General features: G+C 46.4%; 2 protein-coding genes across 3 annotated transcripts in view; one reads left to right on the forward strand and one right to left on the reverse strand.

Moving 5' to 3' along the window:
* Ance-3 (angiotensin-converting enzyme Ance-3) overlaps positions 1–14,520 on the reverse strand; it is a 172,939-nt gene that overhangs the window by 75,789 nt on the left and 82,630 nt on the right. The gene's annotated exons all lie outside the window — the stretch shown is intronic.
* Positions 1,421–14,520, forward strand: part of Wat (worker-enriched antennal transcript) — a 29,719-nt gene continuing 16,619 nt past the window's right edge. Inside the window, exon 1 of one of the 2 annotated variants that reach the window (XM_076821282.1) lies at positions 1,421–1,708. In XM_076821282.1, coding sequence (XP_076677397.1) covers positions 1,700–1,708 — 9 coding nt within the window. In that variant the 5' untranslated portion in view covers positions 1,421–1,699. Of the gene's footprint in view, positions 1,709–1,879; positions 2,130–14,520 lie in introns of those variants that run through there. The other variant, XM_076821281.1, reaches the window with a different exon arrangement.

Here is a 14,520-nt window from a genome sequence, read left to right on the forward strand (position 1 = left end):
CTGGGGATTTCGCGTTCTTCGATGACGGGGACGTGTTCCGTTGTCTTTTTTGCACGCCTACCTCCGCGACACGTGGATTCGATTAATAAACTAAGTGTGTAATGTGTACCGTTGATTCAGGACTCAGGGCGGAGAAGTGGAGTGATTTTATTCATGCTTTTTTTTAAATTCGCAAGTTGGCTGGTTTGGGATTCTATGTGGTTTCAAGAACTGAGAGGGGAAACTGGGGGTATATTTGGTAAGTAAATAAATATATTCTGTAAATTTATGCTTTATTCTGTGTGGATACATTTGTTGAAATTTTTTTAAGATTCCCTAAGGGCGAAGTAAAAGGCACTCTTTTAACCTGTAACGCAGTTGTTAATTAAATTATTTTTTTAGTTTATAACTTTGGGTTTAACTGAAATTTTTGTTTATGGTACGATTTATTGCGACTTATAAATTTTATGACATCAAGTTCTAAATATAATATGCAACAACTGACCGCTTTTCAAATTGATGCTATTTTGGGCTCTTCTTATTGCATTTTCCACGGTATTCTGACGAATTTGTGGGGTTGGATTTTCGATTTCGTGTTGAATATTGTCCTTTACTTGTTGTAAAGTCTGTGGGTTAATCACGTAAACCAATACCTTCAAATACATATGTAGCTCCAAAGAGAGAGGTCTTTAAACATTCGTCTAAATTTACATTGTGTTAAAAAATCGACACAATTTTTCCGCCTTCTTGAAGGATATTCTTATTCACCTTTAAGGACAATAATTTTTGTGAGTCTCTTCTATTAAAATATCAAGACACCACTGACACATACCTTAAATTAAACAAATTAAGAGCTATTAACATCGGATGATGACTTTTGCGCCACCTGCCACTTTCAGCAGGATATAATTCAATTATATTCTCTTAACAGTCCCCCCGCATTTTCCATTTAATATATTTAACCAGACCTCGAAGTTTAATATAAAACAGAACACATGTCTGACCATAGAAGCATCTTCTACTGAATCCGCGATCTCTCCAGTGAGACCCGCTGGACCTCTAAAAATATTCCCCAATTTACTTCCCATTTCAGCCACCCCTATTAGCCAACCACCACCGAGCCTCGCCCCTGCAACAAGCCCCTCTTCACCCATCCTCAGCCTTCGAAATCACCAGCCGCTGCCAGCGATATCGTAATAATCCAAAAGCGGCAAGAAGCAGCCTTGCCGGGCGTCGTCACGATTTCCCCGAAGCGATGGCGACGCGGCGATCGGTCGCGTGGTGTCCCCGGGAGGCAGTGGCCACCTTGACCATCGTCAAGGGCCGGTCTAGGGGGGCCTGGATCCACGGGGGCTGCGGGGCGGCGGGAAAAAGAGCCACGGTGGCCTCCAGCGGCGACATATAAGTCCCAGGAACAGCCCCCACCTCGCGTCAAACGGTCCCGACACGGCGAGCGCGGCTCATACACTTACGATCCACCTTTTATCGCCACCGTTTGGCCTGCACGTTTCGAGTCTTCGACCAGTCAGTGAGCTACCCCGCTGTGCTCCCTTCCAGCCACCGAGAACGTGCCCAGACCTAGGAGACCGACGCAGCACCTCAGCTCGCGGGGACCAACAGGGAACCGGCGACCTGCAGTCTCAACCCGACTCCTGCAGAAGCTGATTCCCCGCGGCACGTGGCCTGCTCTATCCGCGCACCGTATCACCCGGGACGGACCATGAGGATCGTAAGTAGAATTTCGCGCGCGAAACTCTCGCGGCTGGCCGACAGCGACGGAGGGGGAAAGGTGGCGCGGAAGAGACCCGCGGATGGGAAAGGGAGGTTTCCACGCGATAGGCTTCGTGGCGCGACTCATCGGAATAGAGGGGCACTGCGAAATCGGTGGGGGAGACTTTCGCGGGAGCAGATAGCGCGCTTCTGCGGCGAACCAGCTCGCGGGTCGGCTCGATCGATCGATCATTCGGCTGTGCCTTAACGATCGCGCTCGTCTCGGCACGCGACTCCGTGGACGCGACCACGCGGTGCATCGGTAGACACTTCCCTCCTGTTCGCTGGGAAATGAGGTGTCCTGTTGGGAGCACGCGAGGACGCCGGTTGCACGGATAGAGGAAGGACCGACGAGGGAGGACACTATGGCGCTGCTTCGAGTGAGAACACGCTTCTAATCGAAGCTTATCGCGCGGCAGAGTGAGCGACTCGTATACTGTGCCGTTTTGAATTGCTACTCCGGCCGACTTGCTTACTGGAAGCATCGCTCTTAATTCGATTTCCAAGATCGGTAGTGTGCCTGTGCTTAGCGCGGATCGGTGAATCGTAGCGTTCCTCCGCGATGGAATACATACGAGTCTGCCGTGGAAATTACTGTTTGTTCAGGATCGCTGCGCAGCTTTCTTTCGCTTCTTGTGCTTCTTGTTAGCAAGTCGGCTTTGTTCCAGCAACGAGGCACCATGGGGTTCGTACACGGGCAGCCAAACCGTAACTCGTGGAAATTGGTCGGCTAGCATCGAGCTACCTTTCACGCTGCGCGGAACTTTCTACGATTCCCTCGTTAATCCGAGATTATCGACGCTGTAATCGCTGATAAGTCCCGACCAATCAATTCCCCGTGGACATCCGAGCCCCGGCTGGTCTTCGGCGGGCGAGGAGCGTGATAGCGTCGATCGTTAGAAAAGCGAGAGCGTCGGGCCGCTCGAGCTTCTTCGCGACCGCGTAAAAGCGTGCAAAATGTAGAGGGCTCACGTGCTCTGTCGCCACTTTCTACATTCTACGTCCTCGTCTCTCGTACGATCGCGGAGCGCATCAGCATCTCGCCGTGAACTCTATCTGCTCGCTCATCTATATTCCTAGATGTAGCAATTAGGGCTGCAACAGAAATTGCGACAGTCCGAGGCTAATATTATGCCGGTGCTAATTGTGGCGAGGTCGACGGCTCTGCGCTTTGGGAGAACAATACTCATCTTCGTCACGGGTTTTTGTATGGTAATGATAGGTGGCCTGATGATCTTTTGGTGGCCAGTGTTGAAGTGCGTTTCAAATTAGAGTTGCACAGGGAGAAACTTCTCATCTACTTCTGTTCTTCTCTGCTGGTTCTGTCAGCATTATGTTTTCCTGAGTCCAACATTAAACCCACCAGTTAGATAGACCTGCAACTTTGAATCAGGCGAGACTTCCTATCGTTGCAAATTAAAATAGTATACAGCACCTACTTGAATTCTTCCTTGCTGTAATACTTCTTCTTGCAACCCTCTTCTCCGCGATAAAGGATCATCGACACCTTTCTCTACTAGGCAAACCATCAATGAATCAGCACACCCAGTAATCTTGGTGACCCGTTTGAGAGATCAGACCCATTATTCACGCGGACAGGAGGAAGGAGGAAAGAGTAATAATAGGAAGAAGTTGAACGGACGTAGTCTGGCGAGCTGGGGAAATCCTCAAACTCGTCCCGTTCATTCACGAGAACGTAGCCGTCGGCGAGACAGGTCCACGTCCTTGCCCGGGGCTGTCGCAACCTTTGCTGCTCAACTAAACGTGTCTGCCTGACACCAGATCGCTCGTGAGTTACGTAACGAATAACAAGCGGCGAGCGTTACCTGTCAGGAAGACGATTCCCCTGTCGATTCAGCCACCTAATCGGTGAAAATTCCTCGCCGATTCATTGTTATCGCCTCGGCGCATCTCGAGGAAATGATGGTGTAAAAGGTGGGCTCCAAGGCAGGTCCGTTACGCTGATTCCTTTTAATTTGTTTTTCGATCGTCGTCGATAGGAAGCGATCGCGCGCCGCACCAGTCGCCCTGACGGGCTTAAAAATTCTGCGGGGGTTGCGCAACCTGGCTGCAAAAGACTTCGTGTAATTTCTTCTGCACCCAGTTTTTTCGCCGTCCGTGCTCGCGGAGTGGCGCGCGAAAAACACCGCTGTCCGTCGGTAGAAATTGAAAACCTCCTGCGCCGGTCACGCGATCGGGATCTGATTGCCTTGCGAAATTAATCGCCGGGATATTCGGACCAAAGAGTGAGTGGACGGTGGTTGTGAAGGCTGCAACGGCAAGGAATCCGGTGGTAGGTTTATGCGTAGTGCTGGGGAGGATTGTGTCTGGGGTAAGGAAAATCAACGCGTTAAAAGTTTTGGGTCTGAGCGGTACACCGAGGAACACCTATACTACTTACACGCGTACAACTTTGTCAATTCTGGTCGGATTAACTTGACACTTTCACGGAATATTTTCAAGATGTGCTTCGAGAAAATATATAAATGGATTTTTCGAAAATTTCTAGGTAGGCCTCCCCCTTAAGTACTTCGATACGAAGGAATATAAGTTTGCAATTCTGAAGAAGATCGAAGGAAAGTGGGATAAAGCGGAAGACCACGCGTTAACATATGCCTCGAAAGCGAAATAAATTTTCAAACTCCGCTTTGCTCGAACGGAACCGTACAAATGACCATTTCGATTAGATTCGATTGAAAATGTGTCCAGTCCTGATAGCGTCACACTTTTCCAAGGATTCGTCTCGGGCTGATCGACGCGGAACGAACGAGGTCTGGTTATGCAAAGCGTATTAGCTTGGAATGTTTTGCAACTCGACACGCCGATCCAGAGACAGCAGTTTTGAGCCAATTCGAAATTTATTAGAGAGCCACAAGAGGCACTAACTATTTACCCTTTAAATATCGATCGAGGAAACTGTATTACGCTGTCTGATCAAAACATAGAAAATTCAAGTGTTCAAAGAAGCCAAACCTGAGCTCGCAAACCTGTTCAATGTAAAATCTGCTTGGAAGAGGAAATCATCGAACAGTCGGAGGACAAATTAGAATTTTTCCCATTTCCGTGAGCTTGATCTCCTTCTATACCACGTCGCGTTGACGTTCGAACAACGCAGAACAAATCGAGGAACGATACAACTCGAGTTCTCCTTGCAAAATACGAAATCCCCTCGATCCACGCGAAGGATTCATCGGTCTACATAAATCGTGCTTAGCAGCGACCGTGTCCGATTACTCATACGGCTGGGAGCCCGATTTCATCGCAGTTTTGTCATTCTTTGTTTTCCCTCATCGACAAACAGCGCTGCACTCCTCTCAGTCTGTAAATCACGTTGTTACGCCAACAGGGCAGCTCTGTTTTGCGAAAGTCTCGATGACGAGTAGAATCTTCGCATATTTCCGCGTTTTCCCCATGCTCGTTAACAGTTTCCTCAATCTCGCAAAGTGAAGGGAGCATTATCTCTCGTAGACAGTCGATTAATCCATTAACATGCAATATTCTTTACAATTACCAATCTGGGCCACCCTGCATGTGTATTACGCGTTGTGTACCTCCGACGGGCTTCGTCCGCGTCCCCCGGTTTTTGTGAATGTTTCGGCAATCATAGCACGCGGGCGTCTATACGTGCGCGTGTACGGATAACAGGTGAGAACAAGGGCACGGCGAGGCAGTCGGTTAGTAACCGCACGAGGAAACGCAAGCTCCTACATTTCTTGTGTTAAGGTGAATGTCCCAATTTCTGCTGATTTAAGAGGTTACTCGTCGTAAAGAAGGTGTAACAAATTTGTTTGTGATGAAAATTTGCAGAGTAATTGATTAATTCTTTAATAATAAATCAACCGATTCATAAACTATTTAAGAAACATATTTCAAGATGTTTAAATATTAGTATTTTGTAATTAAATACAATGCTCAAAACGTCCGTATTTCTGCTCACGAAGAATAGCGATTTGTAGCAATTTCTGCTCACATAATGTGTTGCCTTTTCGGGTAAATATAAGTTACATCTTTTATGGAGATGTTTTATAACATAACAGTAAAGGATAAAATAATGATTAACAAAAAATAAAATGCCTTCGAATAGAAATAGGGGTTCTGTTACTAAACTGTTACAAAAGGTAAAAAATAATTCTTCTTCTTGATACTCAAAATTAACCTTTCACAATACAAACTTTATAAATACAAATCAATTCAAACTAATTACTAAAACAAACTTAAATCAAATAACTTTTATTAAGATAATTATTATTTATTTCAATAATAAGAAAACTACGAAATGAGCAGAAATTGGGACATTCACCTTATTAACCGTTGCGATCTTACCCCATATTGTAACATGCTTCACACCTCCAAAATCCCCTCCGAATCTCCCACTCTGAAATTGCAAAGAATCCATTGCACCAGAAGGTCCACCAGAAACGAATAACTCCATTAAAATAATTCAGCCCCATTCGCTTGCAGAATCGACGCTCCCCGGGCGACTAAAACTCGCGTAGAAGCGGTTGCCAGATAGAATTCGAGGGGAAAGAAGTAGCTATCCATTCACCAGAGACTCGTTCCAATATTTTCAATATTCCTGGTCCTCCAGTGGCGCACAAAAGTCCCCGGCGAATGGTGTCGCTTTTCAATCAGCTCCTCAGAGAAATGCCACTTTTCCGCATAGCTGTCGAGAGTGTCGAACCGTGACGACGGAAGTGCCCCTCCCTTTCTCGTCGCTGGCAAACAAGTTCAACCCTTTCACGCGACCAAGCTGACGTAATAGCGTGGAGTAAGCTGACACGTGGGTAAGGTTCAAATTAATCGACGGCGGCTGGAGCGGACGGATCGGTTCACGCGCGTCGGCGGAAATGCTGCATTTTGCAAACCTGTCACGCTTTCCAATCGGACACCTGCAGGTTCGATTTGGCGGGCTCGCAGGTAACGTCGCCGAGGAGGATGATTAATGCATCCTATGCACCAGCGCGGTACGCTACCAGAAAGAAGGACTAAGCCCGCTTGTTTCTGTGAAAGATGTCTGAATGGCTGGCGATTGCACAAGCGCGGCGCATAAAGGGACGCGACGGCCACGTGCAGAGGCCGGGCGTTCCACTTTCTAATTACGAAGACGCTCGTTTTCTAACACCTTTGGCCCTATTCTCCTAGCGCAATAATTGGCCCCCCGCCAAGGACGCGATCCCACCGCGGCTATTGCAATAAAATAGGGACACGCGTAGGATGAAATCGCGATCGGTGATGCGCGCTTTCACTCGCCGGTACAGTTCTGCCGCGGGGGCCTCTGAATGGGAACGATTCGCTTTTGTAACCTTTGTGGGGCGTTAGGTGTAGCAAGAAACGAGGGAACGCGGCCTGTTTCGCGCGTCTGCTCCGCTCTTCCTCTTCCTCTCCGCGGTCCACCCACGTGTTCTGAATATTCTGAATAGGAACTGCATTCTGCTTCCGCGGCAGCTCTGATTCAGGCTGGAGAGCAGAAGTGCCATGTGTCGTTTCGGCCGAGTAGTTGCTCGTCTTATTCGCGATTTTTAGCCAAAGAAGAAATGAATTTTCGCGACGAACAATGGCCCTTTGTTTCCGCGCATTTTCCTAATATCTTCAGAGTGTTGCACAGGCGTTATACAATTCCCCGGGGAATATTACGAATTTATAGAGATTCTCGTTTCCTCGGGCTCGAGCAACGAATTCCTCGACGCCGATAGAGGTTTCTCCTCGCTCCGCTGGCGTCGTTTCGACTTTAGAGGCATTCCGTCAAATTTCCTGAACGAGCGACCTCGATTACCGCACTTGTAATGACACTGTCCCTGTTCTGCTAGCTTTCGGTCCACTCGATTTTCCTGTTCCCTTGCGAGTTTACGAAGGTCTGCACGATTCATCCAAGTGTGACTTTAATTATTTTAGCGATACACGAGTTGTCTGCCCAAATTATCTTCATTAAAGCTTCTACCTTAAATTCTACGAAAGTTAGAGCTACCACTCCTCTGGATCTTAGCTAATGAGGCAGTGAAAGAATGCAGGGAATTATTATTTTCCAGCGTTACGCCGTTAGATCGACGAATTTCGATGAAAACGCATTGTGCAAGCCGGAGCGCAACGCTGCAAGAGTGCACTGAGCGCATTGTATCGTCCTCGATGTCGAAATTATCCGCCTAATTTGGCTTGCAAAACGCGAGCACGCGTTAAAAAATCGTGGAATCCTATCTGTTGACTAGAACCCATATATTTCAGCTCCTTTCGTGTTAAATGAATGTTAATTGGTTAATTAAATGGCTCGGTTGAACGGAATCGGACGGGCCTCGTTGTAACTATTAGTGCTGCACGAAACCGTGTCGAAATTGGATATTTTCGTGTTTGTCGGCTTAGTAACGCAGCCTTCCACTTTGGCGAATAACTTTTTACCGTTTTCACTTAGTGATTTGGAAACTGATTTTTTGCGGGGAGAAACTTTATGTTGACTGTCTTCGGGTTTGGTTGTCAAGTGGAATTTATATAGAATTTAAGGGTGTGTAAATTGTTTATATTGCTGGGTCCGTTAGAAGTCCACGAAATGAGAAAGGTTTCTTTGTGTTTTACAATTAGTATTCAGTTATGTATAGCGAATTTTTTTCTGTCTAATGTCGCCATTTGCTTCAATCTTTGCTCTGATCGTTTCAGAGGTGCAACAACCTCTCCTCGAGCCCGTTAAAAAATAGTTTTACGACAAAAGGGGCATTAGTTTACGGCTACCGTCATACACACCCATCGCGAAGTAACAGGGAACAGATAACATTATTCCAAGCAGCATGTGGGCGTGTTGTAACAATGGTGCTCCAAGTGCTCTTACGCGTGCATTCCAGCTCGAGCGACAAAAGACGTGGGTGCGAATGAACCGCTCGACTTCTGTGCCCTGTATTCAGCAGGCTGATATCTCAAGTTCTCTGGAACAAATTCCTCGAGGCATCTTTAGGGCTGGAGAATTCAGAAGCTCGAAACTTTCATCCCCAACTACTAAATGGGTATCGAGAAAAAGAAAACACCCCTTCCCTTCAAGAAACGATCCGAAACCAGAATGGAGAACTGCGCCTTTATCTCTCCCTCGAGATCTCGGCAAGATTCAAACACCCGCAAGTGAGAAAAGTCAGATAATTGCGCTATATGAATAATCCAGTATGTTAACGAGCTTAATGGCTACTTCAAACACTTCCTCGTACAAGTGGCGTCACTTCTGCAGCATAGCCTTTCCAACCGCCGCAGAAAATTGCTTTTCCACCAATTATGCAACGAACACGTTCGACTTGCAGATGCAACGGCGTTGCATCGACGGTATTAATGGTGCAGAAGGTTGGTTTGAAAGAGAAGGGGACGTTTCCCTCGGTGTTTAACGCGGAAGCACTCGACTCTCTCGAGTGCGCAGCCTGGATATTTCTATATGCTACCTAACGAATCGGACATTGTGCGCTCGAGACGCATAGTGCATGCAGGATGGAGAAACTTCTGGCGCGGTATGGCAGGATCGAGAGGGATCGTTGTTTTGACGAGAGGCTGCCTTTCTCCTGTGTCCAAGGCATCGGCATGTGTACTCACCGCAAATGGGACTAGCTGTTGCTAATGCGGATTAAAACGATGGCGATAGTAATATCTCTATTGCGCCAGTGCCGCGCATAACCTGGGGATTAGTAGATCGAGGTGCAAAGATCGACAGCTAATGTGCAGAGGCTGGGTACAGAATTATGTGAGCAGGATCGGTGCAAGAATTAAGTGAATTTGAAGAGCAAGATTGGAGTAAGAACAAGTGGTAAAAGAAGGAAAGGATGAGGGTTGAGGAAAAAAGGAAAGGATAAAGGTTGAGGAAAAAAGGAAAAGATGAGGGTTTAGGAAAAAAGGAAAGGATGAGGGTTAAGGAAAAAAGGAAAGGATGAGGGTTGAGGAAAGAAGGAAAGGACGAGGGTTACAACGAAGGAAGAGGAAGAAAGTATGTGGAGATATTATAAAACAATAAAAGATTATAGTTATAAATAGTGTCTCGTGTCACTGGTGCCCCCCGTCGTCTATCGAAGGTAAAGCTTTCACAAAAGGAACAAACATATACTTCGATTCGATGTTGAAATAGAGTAGAAGAAAAAGGAAGCTGACGCTACGAAAAATTGAACACACCTTCACTTCCTCGTCATTGAACAGTGCAACTCAAACTTTTGATGAATTTTTAAAATTCTACGATGGACCGTAAATTCTACTTCGAAGCTGAATGTAGTGATAGACACGAAGGTAGCGTTTGAAATTAGAACGATGCTCTATTCGTCACAGCTGCTTGGTTAGATGCGCGAATCGTAATCGAGATCGTTATCGGGGAAAGTAATTGCGCCTGCTTGACGATCCGCTCGGTTAAGTCCAGCACGATGTTTATCATCGGTCGAACAATGCTGGAACAAAACGAGTGGTCACTTTCAGAGGTACTTTCGACTGCACGCCCGTGGAATGTCGAAAGGTAACCAGAAAATAAGCGGAACCCAATGTTCTCGGGCGGTTCCGCGCGGATTACAGGGGAAATAATGAAACGTAGATCACCGCCGGTCGTCCATTGATTACAGAATGGAAAGGAAATTGAAGTTCTTCTGGGCATATTCGTGGCTCGAGCAGCTCGAGTATTTCACTGAACGACCTGGCAACGAGCAATAATTCTACCATTTTTGGCAGACACTGTGCAAAAAGAATACTTTTTTGTAATCTGGGAAAACTGGGTTGGATCAGGGTGGGAGAAGATTCAGATGGATTCAAAAAAAGAATTCTTTGCTGATGACAGTAAAAAGGCTGTGCACAGAAAGACACTAGCTCCGTGCACTCGAAAAATTGTCTTACACCTCCGAAGTTTCTTTAATATTACGTTGCTGAGCTCTCTGAGATACTCTCTGTCAGTTTTCTCCAAAAAGTTTCTCTTAAAACTTTCGCCACAATATTGGCCATCCCCAAGCACTCGAATTTCTTTGCTGAATGCATCCTTTTGTCAAAATTCGTAAGTTCATCAGCTACCTCCACACTTAAGAGGACTAGCCAATGGTTTTCCGTCAAAGAAACACTTTCTTTTTATTGTATTTGTAAAAAAATGGAAGCAAATCCAGATGTATGCTTTTACCCAATGTTTATTATTATCATAGAGATTAAAAAAAAGTTGGTACGAAATATACATGTGCCTTAAAAGTGGCGGTGCTGACTGACCAGTCAGCAGCTTCGGACACTTAACAAAGTATAAACATCTTCCAACACTCTCTTCTTTGCAAGCATTCTCTCTGCAACAATACTCTCATCTACTAATCATAAAGACTCCATCACCAAAACAAGGTACCCTCCAGCAATCAGCATCACCATTCACCCGCGCTTAATCCACAGAAGAAGCTAATTACCCAAAGCAAATTCGCCTCAAAAACGCTTCAAGCCACTTCAAACTTCCCACCAAATCGCACCCAATCCAGAAACATTCCTCCAAAAGAGATTCAAGCCTCCGAGAGGTCTCTAAACTCTCGCATACATCCAGCACCGCTCCGCCCACCGCATATCTCAGCCGCCACCGTGTAAATGTTCGCCGAAAAACTTTCGCCAAGACCCAGATCACCCTAATCGATCCTGGCGCGCGCGCGCCAGGCTCGTTAATCCGCCAGTGGAAAACGCTCTGGAGTCCTCAGGTTTCCTCCGCTTTCTCGCCTGCCTGGCTTCACCCCAGGAATATGCAACCGTTGACAAGTATTTCGCAACGATGTTCACATGAATTATACAGCACATCGGTACCCGAGCTTGCGCCGGCCTAGTCGCCTCGGTTACGCGCGCTTTTCCCTCGTGATCATCGGCGCGTTGGCTCAGATATCGCTGCGGCGTGATCTAACGTCACGGTGCCCGAGCATGTGTGCCGCGGTTTGTGGGCGACCTCGTACCCGCAATCGAGCCGACACGCGTCTCTTCGAGTAGTTTCCTCCGCGTTTTAGGCGGCCCTCCAACGCTGCGAGCCTTGGTTGGGCGAAGACTCGCTGCTGGGCGTCGCAGCCTTGGCGGTCGATGATTGTTTAAGTTTCATTCGAGCGATGGTTTCTTCTAGGAAAGCTTTGTATAAATAGACTCATGAATGAAAGTAGGTTCTTCTGAACGCTGAGGACACTTCTGTGTGGTGTCTTAGGAACATGTGAGCTGAGGAATCTAGTTGTGAGCCAGGGGCACACGAGAATTTTCATTAGTCAGAGCGCCCTGTGAGGAATAACCCAGTTTTAGAAATCGAATTCGTCTGGGGTATTCGCGGTTCAGTTTCTCGAACCTCCGCGTGGTAGTATCGATAATCGAGAGCGTCCTTGCGCTCGCCCTGTTACCTCGACCTTGCTTTCGCGAGCGGTTCTCTCGCGGGGCTTGCGCAACCATCCTCGAACTCAGGCTTCCGCGATTGCCAGAAACTCTGCTCGAAGTGTCGGTGAAAGGTCCGGGTCGCAGGGAGCCGAGGCGAGTCTGTGCGAATTTCGCCTCACGCCGGTAGTTTCGCATTTTTCCAGCGGCCCCTCGGTTCCTGGGGGATAAAGACACGCACACGCGATTCAAGGAAACGGCCGATAGTATCGCGAGGAATTTTTGTGAAGAGTTTTTCATAGCGAGATGGAGGGAAATTACACGGTTGCAAGTGTAATTGAAGCCTGTGCCAATCAACCAGCAACCCCGGCTCGGACTCGCCTACACATGGCATTAAGCTGTCTTTCCCTCTGTTCCCATCGATTTCTTCCAAAGCAAAGTAAATCTGTTACACTGTTGCTTGATTCTTGAAATAATTTTGTCGAGACACTTGGAGTAGAAGGATATAAGTTCTTATGGGGGTGGTGTCGAATTTTTTTATTAAAAATTAACTACCTTCCATCTGAGAGATGTTCTTGTCATACTTGAAATTTCGCAGTAATAAAGCAAACTTCTGAAACGTGTTGTAAGACTAAAACCATATAGAGCAGTTAGTACACTTCTTCAAATTTGCAAAGATCATTCTTCATCCCTCAAAGATTAACAAAGAACAAGTGCTGTTCTTTCCCATTTACACTGCACAATATCAAACCAAGCAACAACTCTCTCAGTCTCTCAAGTAAAATTATTCTCGTATATTAATATTATTATTATTATTATTATTCTTTATTACTTGGAACATACAAAGAACAGTAATACCTGAAGAATAGCGAAGTAAAAGACAAGGCTGCAGTACAATACTGTTTGAAGCCTAACTAAATAACTAAAACTAAAACTAAAACTAGGGAAGAAAAGTAAAAACAGACAAATTAGGAGAAAATTTATTAAGAGAACAATTTTTTTTTATTATTCTGGCGCATTAAGATAGAAAAGCATAAACGTAGATGGACAGACAGGGACGAGACAAGGAGAAGAAGGAATATAAAAGTGACTTAGGAATAGTGTAGAAATATATATCGTCGAGCTTTACATTTAAAATCAGGAAATGAATTTAGCCCTCGAATATCAGGTGGAAGGGAATTATAATAGTGAGCAGAAATATAAGCGAAAGAGGATTCAACTTTAGATATCCAGTGTGTCGGTATGAAAAGGAGATTTTGATGCCGAGTAGAAAGAGAATTAGGCCCATGGTAAGAAAGAGCATATACATCACCTGTTTGCCGCGCTACCTACACACTATTTCTAATAACAGGACTCCCAAGAAAAGGGAAGTCTTCCAAATTCCGTTCCATCGTGCATCATCCTGAAATCCCTGGTAATCAGCCTCCGACGACTAACAAGTAGATGACGACCAATGGCACGTGGTCAGACCCGCTCTCAGACATTGATAGAAACGACTTTCGCTGATATTCGACTACAGTCACCGCGCGTGTCGCCCTTCCTCGCTGCAACCGCTGCCGCAGCACCGTTTGCCACCGCCGCATAATTGTTACTTGCAATTCGTGGCCGACCAACAATTAATCGCCTTGACATTGCGGCAGGCTGGCAAGAAATCGCGTCGCTATGACGTGGCTCACCTTGCTTTCGATCCAGCAGAACCGATGGAAGAACGCGTGTGTAGCCTGGCGCGCTTAATTAATCAGCCGTGATCTGAGCGCGCAATTATTCGTCGTGCTCGCGATCGTTCCCAAGCCCGTAACGTGCGCGGAATCCGCGACAGGAGGATCGTAACGCGGCATAACTGTTTCATCAGTCTTTACGTAACCAGAGGCTCGAAGGGAAACAAGAGCATCGTTGATTACCGCGGGATTCAAATCGCATTTTCCCCCGCCGTTCGCGTAAACGCCGGGACGAAATTTACGATTCGGCTCCGCGCCCGCCGCGAACGAGTTTGCGTCATCTTCGTTCTGACGTTCCCTTTTTAGGCTTCCCCCCGAGCGTGTGACTCGTAAAGGCTGTTTGGGAAGATTTCGTGCTAGCCGGGGGGATAGCGATTGGAAAGGTGTCGCAATTTCGGTGGAGATATTCTGCTGGAAGGGTGATTAAAATTTTATTTCATCTGGGAGAGAAGAAAGTGGTCGAGGAAAGTGTGGTCGATGAACTTTTAATTCGTGAGTGGATCGTGACAGTTTCTTTTTGTTTTGAAATTTGTCGTTTCGGAGATCGAGTTAGTGAGTGGTTTTTTAATTAAAATTCGAGTCTTTGGAATTGTTAATTATAGGAAATTTCATAAAGGGGTAACAAGGAGCTTGCGAACGTTCGCTGCTAGCGGCGAGAAGGTCGATCAATTAAAATTTTATTTCCTCTGTATGAGAGGAAAGTGTGTCCGATGGGAACTTAATTCAGAACCGGGCCGTAGATCTTCTCTTTTTTAAACTTCTC

The sequence above is a fragment of the Andrena cerasifolii genome, chromosome 10, assembly GCF_050908995.1.
Source record: "Andrena cerasifolii isolate SP2316 chromosome 10, iyAndCera1_principal, whole genome shotgun sequence".
Classification (NCBI taxonomy): domain Eukaryota; kingdom Metazoa; phylum Arthropoda; class Insecta; order Hymenoptera; family Andrenidae; genus Andrena; species Andrena cerasifolii.